This window comes from Emydura macquarii, unplaced genomic scaffold, assembly GCF_026122565.2.
Source record: "Emydura macquarii macquarii isolate MOO-44397 ecotype Brisbane River unplaced genomic scaffold, CSIRO-AGI_Emac_v2 contig_2448, whole genome shotgun sequence".
In the NCBI taxonomy this organism is placed as follows: domain Eukaryota; kingdom Metazoa; phylum Chordata; order Testudines; family Chelidae; genus Emydura; species Emydura macquarii.
In genome coordinates this window covers 443,807-465,623 of record NW_027132585.1, presented here as the reverse complement: position 1 = coordinate 465,623, position 21,817 = coordinate 443,807, and the positions used below count along the sequence as shown (strand labels likewise).

The window sequence follows — 21,817 nt, the reverse complement described above, 5'->3', positions numbered from 1 at the left end:
CGTGCCCGCGAGGCAGGGGAGAGCAGAAGACACGGTGCGGGGCGGCGGGGGGCCGCGCTGTGCAAATGTCTCTACACACCAGAAGCCGAGTAAAGTTTATGGCGGGAAGGTTAAGAGCTTTTCCGCCTCCCCCCGAGGGAGCGCATTCAGTTTTCAGCCTGCGTTTAAAAGCACGAAGGGAGGCAGCCGCCGGCCGGCGCTAGGGGTGGAAAATGTGTGGCAAGTGCAGGGCGCAGTGCAATGCAGCATACCGGCATGCCCAGCCGGCGTGGCTGGATCGTAGTGTGGACAAGATTCCTCCTCCCAACGCTGCCGGAGAGCGAGGGGGGCATTTCGATTCAATCGAGTTGCTTGGCAAACATAATGGGGATTTGGTATTAATCCCACTTAACCCGTTAGAAACACGCTGAGCTCCTGGAGCCCCCTCCTGCGGCCGGGACTGCGGCGGTGAGCACTGAGCCTGCGCCAAGCTGAGCTTTCTAGCTGATGCTGCAGATATAAAGCTGATCGGCTCCGGCATCAGCGCAGCGGGAGGAGGAGGAGTCCCAGAGCTGGGCCAGCCAGTGAGAGAGGCAGGAGCTGGAGCGTCCCCCGCCACGGGGGAAGGAGTCCTCTCCAGCCCTGGCACGCTGGAGACTGGGGAGCACTCAGTCGCTCAGTCCCTAGCCCACACTCCGCGGATACACACACTGCCCCTGTGAGTGTGTCTACAGTTCCCGCAGGAAAGAGGAGGAAACCTCCCCTCCCGGTGAAATAGACAGCAAGCTCAGACTCATTATGATCGGTGGTCTGAATCATCTGAGGACATCCGGCTGCTTTAGCACAAATGTGTTATCCGTAGAGAGAAAGGCACTCGGGCAGATTTGCCTTCATGTTTTTGCTTTAAAATAAAACCCTCTGGGGTTTGTTCTCCTGGGCATGTGTACAGGTGAGTGACTAAGACACCGGGATTCCCCCCTGCTTGCCCCATACACGCCCTGGTCTTGCTTCTCCCACCCAGCCTGAGTCTCTCTGGCGCTACTGAATGCGAAAAGGGAAAGGTATGGGAGCCAGACAGCAACCAAAAGAGCAGAAGCAGGCAAATGGCATGGGCGATTAAGTGGCACAAAGTCAAAAGAAGGAGAACGTGAAGTGGGGACGCTAGAATAAGCAAAGTTGTGCCAAGGTGTAAAGTTGATTTCTTACTTACCCAGATAGGTGACGCTACATTTTAGCAACCACCGAAGCAGCAAGTCCTTGTTGGGAAATAAATCTATTACTTCTTCTTAGTGTCTTTAATCTCCTAGCCCTCCCCCACCCTTCCCACACAAGGTCTCTCTTTCTCTGAGGGTCCATTTTCCCAGAGATGCCGTTGAAAATGTGCATTCAAATCACTGAAAGAGGCTGAATAAAGATTTTAGAAAAACCAAACCCCAGCAGCGGGGAACAGATTGGCGAAAGCCTGAGATCTCTTAGGCGGTCCCCCTTTCCTCCCTGGAGTTTGAGCCTCTTACAATCACTGCAGCCCATCATCTGTCTCACAGAAACACCAGCCAAGAGACAAGGGGCGAATCTATGCAAAAGGAGTTGTTTGACCAACATGATCCCACAAAATGCCTTCCCGGGCGCAGGCGGCCGGCACGGCTAGAATAAAAAGGAAGAACAACAATTTGTTTAACAATAACAGATCAGTGGAGAGCCGAAAGGTGGTGGTGGCGGGAAGAAATCCCTGGAGATCATGGGTTAGGGAGAGCACTGTGGTGTGTACCCGGGATGGGGCTGAGAACTGGGCTGGTGTTTGGCGATCAGCAGCTATCCCACATGCAGCAGCAGAGGCAGGGAGAGGGGGTACGGCGGGGCTCTCTGGAGTGCAGCGCTCGGCTCGTCCTTCCTCCCTCCCTCCCTTCCTCCCTCTCTCGGCGTGTGTAGCGCAGGCTGCTCTGCTGCTGCAGCGTCAGGGAACAGCCACCGAGAGCGGCTCTAGCAGCTCCCACCACTTTGGGCAAACTTGCTGGTTTACTGCTTTTTTTTTTTTTTTTCTTCTTCTTCTTCTTCTTCCGAGTGGGAAGCGGCGCCTCAGTTGCCATTCAACATTTTCAAGCACAAGCCGCTTTGCTGTGGAAGCGCCTGAACCACACTTCTCGGAAAGGCACGGAAGGGGATACACAGCTGCCGATTTCACCCGCCGCGGAGGTGGGGTTCCGAGGAAACAATTGACTGGTATTCTTTTATTTGCAAATAGGACTGCATTTTTATAAACCGCACCGCGGCTCGTTCCCCCGCCCCTTTGCCATTCGGCTTCAGTGGATGTAATTCAGAATCTGTTAATTCACGTGGGGGATCCAGTTACATCTTGTTCCGCTCCGGGTATATTAACGAGAGAGCAATAATCGCCTTTGGACACAGAGCCTTGTTGCTAACCTTTGAACTGAAAGGATCAAGTTCAGATCTGGTTACCTGCATTGGGACGGAAAGGAAGAGAGAGAGAGAGAGAGAGAGAGAGAGAGACTGCCTGCCTGACTGACTGACTGCAATCTCATTTGTGAATCGCTCTCACGGTGCTGCAGATCCAGATTGCTATAACACATGCAGTGCAAATGCAGGTAGGGCACACACACAAACTGCGGATGCAAAAACAAACTTGGGACTGGTGTGTGTGTGTGTGCATTGCTCCAGCGTTGGAGATTCTGGGGAAACGGCTTCTGCAGTTTTTGTATCGTTGCTTTGTGACTAATGACCTTGCGCAGAGTTGTTAAAAAAATCCTCTCCGGAGAAAGGACTGAACATTTTAGGCGATCTGTGAAGATGGATTTGGGTGCTTTTCTGCCAACAGAAGGGGGTTTTCTATGGACTGCTCTGTGCTACAAGAGGTTCTCTCCTGCCCACTGAACAGCTACCGATATTATTGGGCATTTTTTCCTGTATTTTTCTGTAATTTTTATTTTATTTTTAATCAGTTATTTAATTGTGTTTTCTGCTCATTGCTAAAAGGATTGGGAGTTTTCCGGACACAACCCCTTTGAATGAAGCAATTCACATTTTTGTTCCGTGTGCGTGCTGAGTGGAGAAAGAAAAGAGCTAATGCCTTAGTCGTAAAGGGCAGAGAGAGACAGAGGGAGAAGAGAGTGAATTGTACTTAACTCTAGGAGCAAAGAAGACGACCTGAGGGGGGGCGGGGGGAGGCTTCAAATAGCACCGTGCTGCTCCTGCTTTTATTGCAAACCTTGCAAAGCGATTACAGTAAAACCAGAGAGGAGGAGGAGGAGGAAAATCCCGTCCTATCTGCCGAGATGAATCTTTTAAAAGCCAGATACACCGTCCCATGAACTGTAAGCATATTGCAACCGGAAGGAAGGGAGGAGAGGCGCCAACAGCAGGGTTTTGACCACCGATTGCACCAGCTATGAGACAATAAGTTTCCAGGAAAAGAAGGATTTTATAGCTGATCATCCGCACGCTGAGCATTTCTGTTGGCTTGTCTGGAGAGCTGGTGGGAGAGAGGAGGGGGGTTTTTGGTGCGAAGAAGATGAGGAAGATGCGGACTCTCCTTGGCTTTGTGCATTGCTGCTGCTGCTGCTGCTTCTTGCTCCTCCTGCCTCCTCCGCTCTGGGTCAGCCTGGCCGCGGCTAAGCAGCTGCTGAGGTACCGGCTGGCCGAGGAAGGACCCGCGGACATCCGCATAGGCAACGTGGCTTCGGACCTGGGCATCGTGACGGGCTCCGGAGAGGTGACATTCAGCCTGGAGTCGGGCTCCGACTACCTGAAGATCGACAACATGACCGGGGAGCTGAGCACCACAGAGCGACGCATAGACCGCGAGAAGCTGCCGCAGTGCCAGATGATCTTCGATGAGAACGAGTGCTTCCTGGACTTCGAGGTCTCGGTGATCGGCCCCTCGCAGAGCTGGGTGGACCTCTTCGAGGGCCGGGTCATCATCTTGGACATCAACGACAACACCCCCACCTTCCCCTCGCCCGTCCTCACCCTCACCGTGGAGGAGAACCGGCCCGTAGGCACCCTCTATCTGCTCCCCACCGCCACCGACAGAGACTTCGGCCGCAACGGCATCGAGCGCTACGAGTTGCTCCAGGAGCCCGGCGGGGACGGGGGCAGACGCAGCGGAGGGGGGTCGGCTTCTGCGGCCGAGAGCGCCCTCTACCCCGGCGGCAGTAAGAGGAGGCAGGAGGCGGACGGGGCGGCCCGCAGCAGCGTCTTCGAGCTGCAGGTGGCCGACACCCCTGACGGAGAGAAGCAGCCGCAGCTGATTGTCAAGGGAGCGCTGGACCGAGAGCAGAGGGACTCCTATGAACTGAGCCTGCGGGTGCGGGACGGCGGCGACCCGGCCCGCTCCTCCCAGGCCATCCTGAGGGTGCTGATCACCGACGTGAACGACAACAGCCCCCGCTTCGAGAAGAGCGTCTACGAAGCGGACCTGGCGGAGAACAGCAGCCCCGGGACCCCCATCCTGCAGCTGCGGGCCGCCGACCTGGACGTGGGGGTGAACGGGCAGATCGAGTATGTCTTCGGGGCGGCCACCGAGTCGGTGCGGCGTCTGCTGCGGCTGGACGAGACCTCGGGCTGGCTCAGCGTCTTGCACCGCATCGACCGGGAGGAAGTCAACCAGCTCCGCTTCACCGTCATGGCCCGGGACCGGGGCCAGCCGCCCAAGACCGACAAGGCCACGGTGGTGCTGAACATCCGCGACGAGAACGACAACGTGCCCACCATCGACATCCGCAAGATCGGCCGCATCCCGCTGCGGGACGGGGTGGCCAGCGTGGCCGAGGACGTGCTGGTGGACACCCCCATCGCCCTGGTGCAGGTGTCCGACCGCGACCAGGGCGAGAACGGCGTGGTGACCTGCACGGTGGTAGGGGACGTGCCCTTCCAACTCAAGCCGGCCAGCGAGGGCGAGGGGGAGCCCCAGAACAAGCGCAAGTATTTCCTGCACACCTCGGCCCCGCTGGACTATGAGGCCGTCCGTGACTACAACGTGGTGATCGTGGCCGTGGACTCGGGCAGCCCCAGCCTGTCCAGCAACAACTCGCTGCTGGTGCGGGTGGCGGACACCAACGACAACCCGCCGGTGTTCGGCCAGGCCGTGCTGGAGGTCTCCTTCCCGGAGAACAACTCGCCTGGAGAGAGGGTGGCCACGGTGGCGGCCGCGGACGCCGACAGCGGCAAGAACGCCGAGATCACCTACTCGCTGGAGCCCTCGCCCCTGTCCTTGGAGGCGCCCGGCGGCATCTTCAGCATCGACCCGGACTCCGGAGACGTGCTGGTGCAGGCGGTGCTGGACCGCGAGCAGCGCGACACCTACGAGTTCCAGGTGACGGCCCGGGACAAGGGCGTGCCGGCCTTGCAGGGCTCCACCACGGTGGTGGTGCGGGTGGCGGACCGCAATGACAACGAGCCGCGCTTCATGCAGGACGTGTTCACCTTCTACGTGAAGGAGAACCTGCAGCCCAACAGCCCCGTGGGCATGGTGACCGTGATGGACGCCGACAAGGGCCGCAACGCCGAGCTCAGCCTCTCCATCCAGCCGGGGGAGCAGGACCAGGCGGCCGGCATCTTCTCCATCGAGAACGACACGGGCACCATCTACTCCACCGTCTCCTTCGACCGGGAGCAGCAGACCAGCTACACCTTCAGGGTCAAGGCGGTGGACGGAGGGGAGCCGGCCCGCTCGGCCACCGCCACCGTCTCCCTCTTCGTGATGGACGAGAACGACAACGCGCCCACGGTCACCTTCCCCAGCAACAGCTCCTACACCGTCCTGCCGCCCTCCAGCAACCTGCGCACCGTGGTGGCCACCGTGCTGGCCACCGACACGGACACCGGCCTCAACGCCGACCTCAACTACAGCATCGTCGGGGGCAACCCCTTCAAGCTCTTCGAGATCGACCCGGCCAGCGGCGTGGTGTCGCTGGTGGGCAAGCTGGCCCCCAAGCACTACGGCCTGCACCGCCTCGTGGTGCAAGTGAACGACAGCGGCCAGCCGCCCCAGTCCACCACCGCCTTGCTCCACGTCTTCGTCAACGAGAGCCTCTCCAACGCCACCGTGGTGGAGAGCCAGGTGGCCCGCAGCCTGCACACGCCCCTGGCCCAGGACATCGCCGGGGACCCCAGCTACGAGCTGAGCAAGCAGCGGCTCAGCATCGTCATCGGGGTGGTGGCCGGCATCATGACCGTGATCCTTCTCATCCTGGTGGTGGTCATGGCCCGCTACTGCCGCTCCAAGGGCAAGCACGGCTACGAGGCGGGCAAGAAAGACCACGAGGACTTCTTCACCCCGCAGCAGCACGACAAGGCCAAGAAGCCCAAGAAGGACAAGAAGGGCAAGAAGGGCAAGCAGCCCCTCTACAGCAGCATCGTCACCGTGGAGGCCTCCAAGCCCAATGGACAGCGCTACGACAGCGTCAACGAGAAGCTCTCTGACAGCCCCAGCATGGGCCGATACCGCTCGGTCAACGGCGGCCCGGGCAGCCCGGACCTGGCCAGGCATTATAAATCCAGCTCGCCGCTGCCGACTGTCCAGCTTCACCCGCAGTCCCCCACCGCCGGGAAAAAGCACCAAGCCGTGCAGGAACTGCCCCCGGCCAATACTTTTGTGGGGGCAGGAGACAACATCTCCATTGGATCGGACCACTGCTCCGAGTACAGCTGTCAGGCCAGCAGCAAGTACAGCAAGCAGGTAAGGGTTCTGGGGACATCCCCTAACTGCCCTCCGCACAGTCAGCCCCCTGCAAGCACAGCAAACATGTGAGGACGTCTCCCGTTACACACATCCCCACACACCCAGCCGGCTAGCCAGCAAGCAAGAGAGGAGGCAGGGGATCCCTTCAGTACTCTCCCCTTCTGCTCCCCCCAGGCGCCAGTGTAACCATCAGCTAGTAAAGCAGGCAAGTAAGCAAACCAAGGACACCCCTGTCCCCTCTCTCATCCCTCATAGCCTGCCAGCTAACCAGCAGTAAGTAATGGGCAGCCAGAGGAGTCGGGGACTCCCCATTAAAATTACTCCTCCTCTTATGCCCACAGACACAGAGAGGAGGCAGCCTGTAGCAAATATAGCAAGTAGGTTATGAGAGTGAGGGCAGAGGATGCTCTACCCCAAAGCCAGCAATAGAGTAAGCCCCTTAAAGACATCCTTATCAATCCCCAGCACACACATCCAGCCAGCAACAAGCCAGTTGCAGATATTCTCCCCCTCACCACACAGCCTTCATGCCTCAGATAGCCAGCCAGTAGTAAGCACAACAGTCAGGCAAGGGAAACAGAGAGAGCCCATTAGCCACTGCCACCACCACCCACACATACTCTGCCAGCCATCAGAGTCCCTTTGAGAGAGGCAGCCATCAGTGTCCTTCTTTCAGAGGGATGCATCCACTAGACAACAAGGTTCCATTGAGAGAGGGAACTATTTCCAGTGGCTCAGGCAGCAGGGTCTTACTGAGAGAGTGAGCTGTACTCTGACTTTTTACACACTATATGGCTGTGTGTGGAGGTATGTGTGAATTTGCAGCCACCATGTTAAAATGTTGGTGGAACCAATTACCCCGCCATTCATTAAGATTCAGATCTCTATATAATCTATGTGCCTGACTGTGATCCAACTTACATCTTTTTCTTTATGCCATTGTTATACTATTGATTTCAGAAGAGTGACTCTTGATAAATAAAAGTGCAAGTGAGCTCAGAATTAGCCCTGCTTCTACAATATTTTTCAGTGGTTTGGAGGTTATTAAATTAAATTAATTAACTCAAGTAAGATCCCAGTTGTGCCACCCTCACTCACACTGAGTAGTGTCTGACTGTCAGTAGTGGTAGTACTGACTTCAGTGGTATCACTCAGTAAAGTATTTCTGAACTTAGGGGTGACACAAACGACTGATTTTGATCTTGGTTACATTGATGTAAATCAGCCATTAAAGTCAAGGAGTTCTGCTAGTATAAAAGGAAGACACCAGTGTAATTCCTGGCACCAAATTGGCCCTGTTATTATACTTCAAACCTATATTTTTATTGTATAAAACATATATTTAGTTTTGAGCTGAGATCATTTTTCTTGACTTACTTGTTGAGAGGTTATACAGGAGAAAAATGTTTTACAGTTGGTGCTGTCATGGGGGGGAGGGATATGCATGAGATGAACATTATGAAAGTTTCTCAACTACCATGCACATTATGCAAGAGACTATAGATAAATGAATGCAGATTCATGCAAATATTGTGCCAAGTCTGGAAAATGGAAATTCTGACTAATTTGACAAAAATGCTCTCTTTCCTGCTTATTAACATGCAGCTATGGTACACAATTACATTTTTATACTTTGAGACGTCTGTTAGTATATTAAAATTGACTTTTATAATAGGCAACCAGTATTTGCATTCAGCATGATGCGATAAAATATTTTAAGTAGAAGAGAAGTGAAGTTCATGAACCATTCATTCTTTCAGTTGAGCTACAAAAATGGTGTGATTGATATAATATTTGTTCATGGTTTTTTGTGCATGTTGTTTTACTAGCCATACAAATGTTTTACAGAACATTTGATATGGTAGTTTCTTGGCAAAACATTTCATTAACTTTCTCCCAGACAGACCATTGTAATTTTACTTTTGAAAATATTGCCTATATGAAATATGAAGTACTGGAAAAGTTCACAAACTTCCATCAGCTAAGGTTTATTAAACACATAGTAGATAATGCCTTTATAGTGATCATTGTGCCAACACAAGGTACAACCCATGCTAATCAGATACTAAATCTTTCTTGCTGCCAGAACTCATCTCAAAATATGAATTAAAAACTGTCAAAAGTATAATTTGTTTTTGTTGAAAAATGGCTTGTATGTTAAGTGTAGGAATTGGTAAGAGATTAGACTATACAGATGACTACTTGTGTTGATAAGTGCCTTCTTTGAGGTTATTGTGCAAAAGCATATTGATTGTATCTTGTTTATTAAATTATTTAAAATATTTTCCCAGGCAATATTTTTTGATGTACAATACATTATAAGATTTCCTTAGAGAGGAAAATAGCTTACTACACTTTTACATGCAACAATCAAAGTGGAAGGAACACATCAAGAAAGACTGTAATTTATCTAGTTTAAAACAGCCCCCTGCTTTCCCCGCCCCCCAGTTTCTCAGTTAATGTCTGACAGCTTTTTGTGCTAGTAGTTTGATTTGGTTACTGACGCTCAATATAGTTGAGTAATTTTATGGCTGATATTTTGATGTCTTATCACAGTAGTTGTTTTAGAATACACTGAAAGTTGACATTACTTAATATTTTGGGTTAATATATTTATAAGTATTGTAACTGAAGTTTTCTTTGGACAAGTAAGCAGTGTCAGCTTCTCGAAATGCTCAGCATAGTTACATGCAAAACTATGCATATAAATTAAAGACAGGACAGTGGGTATTGAGCCAGAGGACAGTAAGAATAATGTTAAATAACAGCTTGCAGGATAGATTTTTTGGCAAACTACTTCTGGTGCTGCTGAGTGACATTTATATGCTCTTGTGCTTCTATTTATTTATTTATTTTGGCATAATAGTGATTATTCGGTATTAGATATTAGGTGGAGGATTATATAAATAACCTGAACTTTTCATATCTCAAACATTACTATTTGTCAGTTGACTGATTCACCAGATTAAGTATTCATATTCTTGAACACTTAAATCAGGTGGTATTCATGCTCAACATCTTGTTAAGAATGCAAGGTGATGCATTTATAAATAAACTACTATCAAATAGTATTAATTGTTTCATAGCTTAAATGGACACATAAGGCAAAATAAGTGGAATATTAGCATGCCTGTCACAGCAAGATATTGGCTGAAACTTGCATGTCTTTCCTTCTTTACTCATTGGCAGTTGCCTTTGTTCCACTGAGAGATTAGAAGAGGTATAAAGTTTAAAAGACAAGTAAATAGACAAACAGGGAAGTGCCTGTCCTGAAGTAGATGAGGGTGATAGCCATTATTCATTAATGTAATTAGAATTGGTAATTGATACATCTTCATACCCACAATATTGTTGTCTGGGGAAAGGTCTCCATTTACAGGACCAAGCGGTGTGCTCAAGTTAGTACACAGGTAATGTCTTTCCATTCTGAGTTTGTGCTGTGCTGTACTTTTTTCTTTGAGGCAATGTGCATTTAGTTTTAGAGTTTAATACCTCATACTTAGTTCCTCAGGGCATTTTGTTTGGTGTAGTACCATATCAAAGACTATAAACAGCTAAAACAAACAACAACAAGAACAAAAATATCTCTTTGCATAAGTATTAAAAATAATAGATTTTAAAACTAAATTTTGTATTCGATACATTACTTACTATCAATAAAGTTTAGTTAGATATTATAGCATTATGACGTGTATCACGTTTAACCTTCACTTTACAACAAATCTCTATATTTTTCCTGAATTACCTTGAAGGAGCCTATTTAAAGGCTGTTCTTGTCTTATTAATATGAAGTTTCTGTCAGAAATTAGTATATTCTTTTAGGCCCTGATTTAGCAGTTCCTCCTTATTCAGCAAAGCACTTCACCACATGTTTAACTTTAACCAACTGCTTAAATCCCATTATCTTCAGTGGGATTTAGACATTTGCCTAAAATTCAGAGCACGCATAAATGCTTTGCTGAACAGGCATGGATTTAGGCAAATGCTTTGCTTAATCTGGGCCTGAGGACCTGAGCCCTCCAGGTGCTGACCACTGCCTGTGAGGTGCTGAACACCCTTAACTGCCAGCAAAGACAATGGAAGTTTAAGGAAGCTCAGCACACCACAGAGGCACTCACCGGTTAGGAGGATTGCCCCCCTAATCATAACTGTAAATCAGAAATAATACTTGTTTATTATGCGGTATTGATTGTAAATTAATCTTTGTAAGTTATATTCACTTTGCTTTATAATGCAAAATAGTAGAGAAACACATGAGAAGACATTTGAGCAGATTTCTTTCACTGAAACTTTTAGGCATAGATGTGAGATTTTCATGTTAACCTCCACTAGAGGCCCTTTAGAGATTTCATGTGTGTGTGTGTGTCTGTTGATGTCCATTGGTTTCTCTTTTACTTGCTATACAAACATGATATCTGAAGAATGGGATCTTTAAACCAGTCTGGAAGACTTTTTCAAAGATATATGTCACCTTCAGTGTGATTAGAAAGAGGTGTGTAAGAATCTATGAATGGGTATTATCTCTTTGCTTGAGGTACATTGTTGCCTAGCCAATTCTATAATCCTTTATGAATTATCCTTATGCTTTTGCTATTTGGAAAAATGTGCTGCTTAGTGAACAAAAGTGTTATCATACCAAAGTGTGGTAACAAGTCTCCCCAGTCACATCCCTATAACAATGCAATTTATAGAAATTAATTTAAAAAAAATCTTCTTAATATGCTATTCAGTTAATTGATTTACATAGGTATTGTACATTAACAGTCTCTTGAACTGTGGAAACATTGTATATGGCTGGTTGTCATATATGTGGGTTGTATCTATAAATTAAAAGTATCCATTCTCCCACATATAACTCCAGTTGATGTTAATGAGAGATTATACCCATGCATTAAAGAATCAGTCAATCTTAAATGTACAGTTTAACCAGCCAAGGAAACAACATCCTCTTTTTTCACGATAATGTATGTAGACTATTTTTAAGAATTACCGACTAATCCCCAGGAGTAAAGTTGGTCATGACTTGTGCCTTGACTAATTTTCTAGAATCTAATTAATGTAAAAAAAAAAAAATCTTACTTTAGCACTAGCTCAATGTAAAAAACAAATGTTGAGCTTTGTGTTGAGGTGTAACATCTTAAAATTTAAAACTGATACAGTTTGGAGTGAAGTTTCCAAAAGCATACTTTAATGTTCTGTCTTCAGTTTGTAACATAGTAAATATTCTTCAGTTGATTTTAGATATGGCCATATTGGTCACTTTAGTAACAAATAATTTTGGAAACAGGAATTAATTAAAAATGGAGATGTATTTTTGAAGTTTTTAATTAACGTAATTTAACACAATTTGTTCAACTGACACAATTGAAGGTTCAGTGAAACCTTCATGTCCCATGTGCAAACAGCTAACTTGCTACTGCAATCATCCCTCACTCCAAAGAGATGGAATCTAAGTGGAGAAGGAATGTCATGCTTTGAAGGAGTAAAGAATGCCTTTTATTGAGGGCAGGGGGGAAGCAGACATCTTCAAAGGGATAGGGTGTGATTTACTAACTTTGACAGCTCTCAGACTGTGTATGTATGCATATTTGTCTAGACTATTAAGATGTTCTGCAATTTGATTATTGCTGTATCAGTCTTTGTATCACATGACTCATTGATATAAATATATTCTCAGAATTTTTATTTCTTTTTTCTTCCGAAGCATATTAAAATACTCCAACCAATTAAATATCTGAATTAATTATTATTTTTTTTAACTAAGTGTGGAATGATTGGTTTGGAGAATGTTGGTCCTTATACAACTGTGATACCGCAGTATATGTATATATAAATGTGCTTCTTCATTTCTGCCTACTTAGATATCTTGTGCCCCAATATTTATTGGAGGTTTGACTGACTAGTATTGTTGCAGACTAACCTCTGCCCTGAAATAGCGTGCAAATTTCCTTGTAAATTTGATCTGTGAAAGTTTGAGAATGTGCAGTTACAATTTGAGTGCATTGCTCTTAAATAGAAAACCTGGACATGATTAGGATTTGCAGTAAAACATAATAGCAAATCATCAGATTTCAGAGTTCAACTCTTGTTGATATTTTTCTTGTTAGTTAATTACCTAAATCCTTTAGAAGCATTCTACATTCTTTAATATAATTAGTTTAAACTTATCATTTTCTTTTTCTTCTGGGAATACTTAAAGTACATCTTTGTTACACATATTTGAGAAATACAATTCAGTATCATACAGTCATGCTTCTAAAGCATGCTTTTTCAGCATTTCTGTTTAAAGTAAATATTAAGGAACTGTTAAAGCTGCAAAATAAAATCCCTGTATATATTCTTAGGATGGGTAAAATACGTTGCATTTAAATTATAATGCAAGCTTCTGTATATCTTTTTACTCTTCCATAGTCTAACAAAGGAGTATGTATGTCGGATGTCTGGGATATGTGTTCAGTGTCCTCTTATCTAAAAGAGAGATTCTGTTATCCCTAATTATATCACATTTTGGACATTGTTAGTGTTACTCTAAATGTTGTATTCTACAAATATTTTGAAATTATATTATTAAACTCAATCTTAATGATCACCTGCATTAATGCATTAATGTATAAAAGGAAACATAAATGTTTATATTTATATAAAATTGCATAAAATCTCTGTTGAACCAAAAGATAGCAAGAGAACAACTCCAATTTTTACACAGAATGTTAGTGACAGCTTAATATTTATTGACCATACAATTTACTTAAAGGTGACTTGCAAAAGTAAATTACCCAGTTCAATAACTTTACCAATATGTGCTGAATGTCCCCAATAGCTTGTATAAGAAGGGCATTCAGAGCATTATTATGTAAAAATATCTTTACATTTCCTCTTTCAGATTGATCCCACAATGCCCATTCCTATCTAGCCTTGCAAACTTTCACTCTGACCTAATGCCTTAACATGTACTATGCTGGTACGTCAGAGATATCACATAACCAGTCCAAAAAGGCTTAGCTGAGCCTTGGGGTTTGTGACTATTTTTTATGATTTTGGAAATTTTTAAAATTATTTAAAGCCAAATACAATAATACGTAAATGTACAGTTTGTGCCATACAGGAGGTCAGATAAAATTATCATAATGGGCCCTTCTAACCTTAAAAATCTGAATACCAAAGAAATTTGGAAAAACAGTATATATGAAAAAAACCCAAGACTTACTTACCCATCCCAACTCTGATGGGGCAGCTGCAGGAATCAGTGAGTTTCCAAGGTCACTATTGTATCAATGTGATGGCATATCACATTGGAGTGGGAGCCAATTGATAGTGGTGCATTTGGATGTAATGAGAATTGCAGAAATGAAAGAAAATAAAGTAAGCTTTGTGCATGTGTTCCTGGTGCCTCTCTCAGGCAGGAGGAAATTCAGCAAATACTGGCAAAGGAATTTGGTACTTTACTTTTGTAGGCCACCTACAAATGTCAAAAATCCAAAACCACATTCAGGACCAAAGCACAAATTCCGTGGGCTCTTATGCATGTAACTATCTTTAAGTGTGTGAGTAATTCCCAAGTGTTTTACTAAATTAGGGACCAAATTCTTCCCTCTGTGACACAGCAAGTACATTGAAGCTGACTGATTGCCACAGTTGTACTTGAGAGCAGAATTTATCCCACACTTTTCAGAAAATAGTATACATAATTTAATCTGACATATGAAATGTGAACACTGAATTGCCAGATTTCTTTAAAAATTACAGTATTTTTTCTAAGAGAAAAAACTCCAACAAATTAACTAACAAACAAACAAAAAACTTGGAACCAGTAAAATTTTACGTATTCTTGACGTTGGCTGTACAAGCTTGTTTGAACAGAAACAGAACTTTTCAGTGAGATTCTGAACAGAGAGGTTTAGAAAATGATCTGATTTATTTTTCATTGTTTACATCCTTTAACCCAGTCATTTCCCCACTCAGAAAGTTGTTCTACCGTCATTCCTACCTTAGCTCATCCACTATTGTTGTAGCATAACTTCCAACAAACACATGGTTTTATTATTCTCACAAAGGATCACAAATAATACACTTTATCTTAGGAGCTCACTAATTATTATCTTAAGACAATTAGGAGCTCAAGACAAGCATTTTATACTTTTTCAAAACTTTGCTTGGTCTATCATCACACTGGTAAGCCTATTCTATTACGTACGAGGATTTTATTTTATTGGCTCTTATTCAAAAACTCAAAAATAAATACTTCAAAACCTTGCCTTTTACATTATTAATTGTTTAGAACCATGACTATGTTGTTCGGTATTACTTGCATGAGTATGGTGAGCAGAATTTGGTCCTATATCAAATGCAAAATGCAGCATCATTGTTATAACCAGATTTCCAAAGTTATGTCCCTCGGAAGTAAGTTTCAACAGAGTATATAACTCCATTCTTAAGTGCGTTCTTGATCACACTTAGGAGCTATATATGCTCACATATCTTTGTTCAATCTACTGGGAAGTCCATTGTGTGTATTTATTTGATCATGCAATGCTGTACTATCCTCTAGTGTGCATACAAATGAGACAAATTTGACCTAAAATGCATGCCTACTTTGGAAATTAAAACTTTGCCACCCAGTTGAGGTCATGCACATTGACTGACCAAATCTGGCCTAGGCAAATCCATTTAATTTATTAAGTTTGAAACTCTAGTTCTATATGCCAAGTTTAACCCAGAACAAATGTTGTCACTGGGATCTAAAGCTCCTAAAATGAAGATTAAAAACTAAAATGGAAACATGGCTAATGAAGCAATCAGAAGTGCTAATATGATAGACATTTAATTAAATTGTTCTTTTTTCAGTGTTTTCAGTGCAATAATTTAAATTAATATTTTATAATTTTTGCCTTCCCCAACTTTAATTTTTGCTGCTTTTAACATGCATTTGGCCTGATTCTCTAGGGTGTTACTCCATTTTTATTCTAATAAAAATCCATTGCTTTTGGTGGAGTTACATGGACATAAAATTTGAATGATACAGTGGTGAATAAGGTCTCCCTCCATGTTTACTAAATAGGCTGTAGTGACATAGCTGTGTGTGTGTACTGCATGATATGAAAAAGGGAGATTTTAGTTGATGTGAAAACAAAATAATTGATACTTTATGAATATATAATTATGTTACAGTTGCCTGAGTTTATAAAAAGGCAGTAATTGATTCCTTTTGAAATAAAAGTTGTTTTTTTCCCCCAAGTAATTTTGTGAATCCTTGTTCAGTGGGAATAATTGCACTAGAAACTGCAAGACCTCTATTTAATCAAAGGTCACTACATGCTCAACCAGTGACCCTCAACCCTGATCTTGGGTGATAACTGTCTTATGGATTTAGAAAACTCATTCATAAGACTGATTTGAATATGTACTTGCAGTTTTATTCTGCTGCCTGCCATCTAAGTGACTGAATTTTTCACTTTTACTCATATTGAGTAATATTTTACTTCAGAAGTAGTTCCATTGAAATAAACTTGATTATTTATGGAGCAGGTAATGCTTAATGTGTGTAAGGATGGCCAAACTGATTCTTAAATTAAGCAGCATCCATTTTTCCTGTGGCTTTGAACCATTAGCAATTTTTTTCCAGAAATTATTGAACATACTGTACATCTTGTAACTTAACAATTAATACATATTTACAAAATGGAATTTTCATCTGGAATATCTAAAGAAATGTACTGATAAGAATGCTAAATAAGGTATATACTTAGACATATTACATATTTTAGCAGAATATGGGTTGATTTACTGTATGAATTCTTTCCACAGAGACAATGGGGCTGATTCTGATCTCACCAGTAACTCACTTGAACGGATGTAAAACAAGTATAAGTGAGATCAGAACCAAAACTAGTTATTCTTCTTTATACTTGGTTTTTTTTATGAGAGTTATGAGTTGGGGATCCTGCTCTCATTTAAGTGAATAATAAAACTCTCAATGACTCTAATGGGAGCAGGATCAGGCATTCCTGGTTTATTTCACTGCTATGAAACACCAGGGTATACCTTGTTACTCCCTTGACTTCAGGGGAGGTATTTGTATGTAAAGTTGGAGTTACACAGTGGTATATCAGGTCCAAAATTTATAATTTGTTTGGATGTATGTAATTCTAAGATATTGAAGAGTATATTATTTGAATGATTTTATGATATATGTTTGGCCTTTACTATATTGAATTGAGAAACAGATGACTTGGAGGAGCTCATATTTAGTCTACAAATAAAGAAAACATATACAAAGATTAACTGTTTGGAAAACTGATAATTCAAAATATTTATTAAATATGATTTAAAAGTATGCTTTTCTGAGCACTGGTTATTCTTTTGCGTGGAGGAAAAGATAAACAGAAATATGAAATTCCCTGCATGTAAAACAGATTGAACAGATTTACTTACTCTGCTTATTCAGAATATTGCAAAATAGATTTTGACTTGTGTGATATCCAAGAGGGAGTGGGTTATGCTATAGTCCCTTTGTTGTGCATATTTTGCTGAATGCATTGATAATTCATCTTGAACATTCTAACACTGAAATTCAGTGTACTTCTATAGAAATCTAGTGTGCTGAATTTAGAGTGTGTGTTTTTACTTGTTCTTCATTAAGTATAGAAAGTGACTGAACTCGTCAAGTTAAATGGTAACCTTTCTGGAGAATTAATGATACATAAATATAAAAGGGCTAGTTAAAGCTTCCTTTTATCAAATGTTTCTAAAAGACTTCATGTATTTATAAAACTTCATGATCTACTATTGATGCAAATTACTAAGGATAAAAGAAAATCCATCTGTTATCAAAGAAAAAAATAAATGAAATAAGTCCAAGGATTTGAAAGACTTAGCATTAAGAACTAGGAATTCATACTTAGTGATGGGTTTATAGTAATTGACAGTAGAAAAGACTTCTTTTTAGCATTCAAAAAGTTTTTTTTTTAAACTAAGGGAAAATGACTTTGCTATAAAAGCCTTTCTTGTAACACATCCTGTTTCATTTTTTATTTTTGTATGCTCTTCTAAAACATCTCAATTAAAATATGACCTAACACCATTTCATAGAGAGTTGGGAATTATTAGTTTTGTTATTATTACCCTTACATCTAATCAAATTGTCTGTAGCTAAATAAATAGCATTTCATCAAGAGATACTGGTTTCCAATCTACTAGGATTCAGATTACTGGCGTGAGAACATATCTAAGGCTAGTTCTTCAATCTGCAACTAATTGTGCACTGATAATGGTATTGCCCACAGGCAGTTCTCTTTTGCTATCTTGATAAATGATAGATTTTTCTGTGAGTTTATATTAAAATCAGATGGAAACTTATATAGTTCAATTACTACTCTTAATCCTTATTTTTTAATTTGAAATATGCACTGTTAGGAGATATCTATATATTTAATTTCTTTAAGAATAACCTCAGAAATAATAATAATTTAAAAAAGAATCATAGTCCCACTAAAATAGAGTCAGTTGTGCAGAAAACGTGTATTGTTGAAAAAACTGACATGTATGCAGGATCCCCTGCCAAGAATTTCGGAAACAGAAGTAGGTAACCAATAGATGAGTTCAAATTGAACCATATATCTCTGCATACAGTTAGCTATAGTAGCACATATTTGTTGTTACCCTCTTTCTTCTTTCTCCATTCCCTTTCCCTTCTACTAGTTGTCAGAGTCACTTGTGTTTTGTCTTAGATGGTACTGTAAATTGTATGGGGGCAGGGATTATATATAACATTTTTACTCATCAATCTCAAAGCACTGTACAAAAGAGAGTTAGTGTAACTCCTTGCACAATGATAATAGTAATGGTAATAATAATAATCTGCAAAATGAGGAAAATTTTCATGTTTTAAAAATTATTTTAATTGTTATTAGTGAATTTATAGCATCGTAGCACCTTAGAGTCCTAGTCATGGACCAGGACCCCATTGTGCTAGCTGCTTTACTAACACAGAATATGTTATATATGAATGTTAGATATGAGAGAAGCTTTTAAAGATAGGAATGAATAGAGGTTAAAAAAAAAAAAAAAAAAAAAGAATAGTGGTGCTACCATTATTTTGGCCTTTGAAAAAAGGTTCTGTGTCATGTAATTTTGTCCCTGCAAAATGATTCCAACAGTTTGAAATCTATTCTTCACCTTATTGGTTACATGTGAACAGTTCTTCACTTTTGCACTAAAGCAAGTGGGAATTGTTCACTGTCACAAATAATAAATAACAAGAGTACCCAATCTGCACAGCATGGAAGTGATAAAAACACATGCTTATGAGTGCTTGAGATTTCACAGCTATTAATTTTGAACTTTTTGATTGCAGTTCTGTTTTACAAGAGTAGATGCTGTGAGGGCTGCAGTACACTGTGACGGTGAGAAATTATGACAACATGCATTTATCATTATGAACCTGATATATTCAGTCTAAGAGGTAATAAGATAGTGTCCCTAAAGCCAAACTCATAAAATGTCTCTCACCTTTATTGCATGTTTAACTCTTTTTAATACTAATAATTGATAAAATATTGCATAGCATTTGCTAATATTAAGTACTAATTTATTCTTAGGAGGATTACCTTGTACCTGATGGACACGTGTAACTCATCCGTGTTAATGGGAGCTGTATATATACACTGAGTGCACCCAAGTATAAGTGTACAGTATGTTACTGTATATACAATATGTTGTCATATTCACATATTCATAGAAGTACTCTCTCCTAGTTAAGACCCATCATAATGCATTTTTGGGAAGAAAAGATAAACGGACCTAAAAGGATTGTGTTCAAGCTGAAAAAAAATGTTACATTGTAACTTTAATAAACAACACTTTAAAAATTTTAACAGTACAGTACACAATGTATCTAAAAAGTGTAATTTCTAAATACAGAGTTATAATTAAATGTTGTATCTAATGTTATTTTCTAGTCCGTGACATGCAGTATTTATTTTGCAATACAGAGCATGAATTTAGCAATCCAATTTTTACCTTTATGGGCCCATTGTGGATAACACTATTAAATAATAGTAATTCCTGAAGGATTCTCTATACTGTGAAACATCAGGAATCTGAATTCTGATTATACATGGTATTTCCATACAGGACCTGATAGCAAAGTCTTTATACAGACAAAGCTCCCAGTGACTTAAATAAGAAATAATTCAGAGTAAAGACAATTGGCTTGAGTCACTAGAAAATGATAATTGTAGATTGAGGAAATGAGGAAATGAGAAAATGGATAAGATAAAAGCAGCCATTTCTTTTCAACTTAGGACAATACAAATATGAGTTAATTATTTTACCTAAAATAGCTATTGTTTATTTTCAATTTAAATAAAAAAAAAAGCCTATAAATCTTAGGTATATTGCAACCGCTACAATTAGAATTGCAACAAATCCCCAACATCATTAAATTAATCATTTAGATAGGTACTCAGACAGCTAGCCACCTACACAAAGCTCCTTTCCTCGCTTTCATTGTTCTGGGAAGCATACTCTCAGCCTCCTCCAAAACCCCTACTTAACAGGGGTGTCTTTTTCAGTATGCCCAGAATGTCACGAAATTCAGGTTCCTTTGGACTGAGAGGAGCAAATTACAGAGTCCTGGAGCCCTCACAGACAAAACCCTCCCAGGAGCTCCTTCTCTTTTATGAGGGAGATTCACCTTGAGCTCCACTGTTGCTCTGGCAATGTGGCACTGGTAGAGAGGTAGTACCTCAAGTAGGCCACTCTCAAGCCATTTAGGGCCTTTTAGCTTGTAACCAACACCTTTAAGCCTACCCAGAGACCAATAGGAAGGCAGTGCAGATCGTGGAGCAATAGTTTAACATACTCTAATTGAGATACCCTGCTCAATAAGTGAGCTGCTGTGCTCTGCACCAGCTCCAGTTTCTGAATAGTTTTAAGGTGTAGCCTCAGGTAGAACACATTACGACAGTCTGATCCTGAGGTTAAAAAGGAATAATGACATGGAAAAAGAGAAGTCCAAGTTATATTAATAACATTTTTGTTTTCAATAGTTTTTTCTATGGTAGAAAATTGTAGATATTTATTTTCTCTCCCAGAGGAAAAATCTAGCATTTTAGCAAGAATTTTCTTAGAGATAAAAAGGAGAACAGTCAGAGAGAGTTCTTCAGGTTTTTTTCCCCCAAGAATTTTTCTAGAAGCTCAGCAGGAAAAGTGGGTTTGCTTTTTTTAAATCATTCTAGCACTGTAGATTTTGGCCATGTCTTTTATTAAACAATTAGGAAAAAATATTTTTTGGAAGTCGAGAAAAAATGATTTTTCTTTACCTTCCTTTACTTCAAAAGCAATGCACACTAAAGATGCTGGGGGATGTAGATTGGAAATTTGCATCTTTTTGTGCTTTCATGATTGCCTGATTTTTTGTAAGCTTATATTTGGAAAGATTTTGAAAGAATTATTACAGAAGGCATAGACTAGCAACTAGTATGAAAAATGAAGACAATAAAATATAAAGAAAACCTAAGATGGAAAGAACTGTATCCAAAGATTTTTCTTAATCTCAGTTTCTTTATTTAAACACAAAGATTCTGATGAAGTAAATCCATCTGGTGAGCCTTAAAATAATCATTGTATGTTGCCTTTATGGAAAGCTGTTTCAAGAACCAGATTGAACACTGCTATAAGATTTATGTTTGGAGGGAGATATTTTTCTAGTGATGCAGTAGAACAGAGATCAAATGCATAGTACTCAACTATAGGAGAATCTTGACCTCTTGTGTCATTGCCAATGTACCCTTGGATTCTGCAGTATCTGTGTATGTCAATTCTTGTTCTTCATGGCCTGAATTTTTGGTCTTTCTTTCCCCTGTGACTTCCTGAATGTTTTTACACTTTAACTCCAGTCTTCATTCTTCCCACCAAACAGGCTTAGTTTTTGCACTGTCTCACTGGGAGTCAGATGTCAGTGAGCACCAAGCAACCAAGCGATAAGAAGATTTTGAACACTGAACATTTTTCAAGCTTCATTCTTTTTGCTGGATTATGGAAAATGTTGGAAGCTCAGCAGTACTGGACTGATTTTTTTTTTTTTTAACCTGAGGCTTCTTTGAAACATTAGGTATTTGAAGCTTCATGAGCAAAAGATAA

At 41.8% G+C, this 21,817-nt stretch overlaps 1 protein-coding gene across 2 annotated transcripts in view; it reads left to right on the top strand.

The window, feature by feature from the left end:
* The first annotated feature begins 2,054 nt into the window (after positions 1-2,054).
* Positions 2,055-21,817, top strand: part of PCDH7 (protocadherin 7) — a 354,987-nt gene continuing 335,224 nt past the window's right edge. For both annotated transcript variants that reach the window (XM_067562546.1, XM_067562547.1), the window contains exon 1: positions 2,055-6,673. In XM_067562546.1, coding sequence (XP_067418647.1) covers positions 3,506-6,673 — 3,168 coding nt within the window. In that variant the 5' untranslated portion in view covers positions 2,055-3,505. The remainder of the gene's footprint in view (positions 6,674-21,817) is intronic.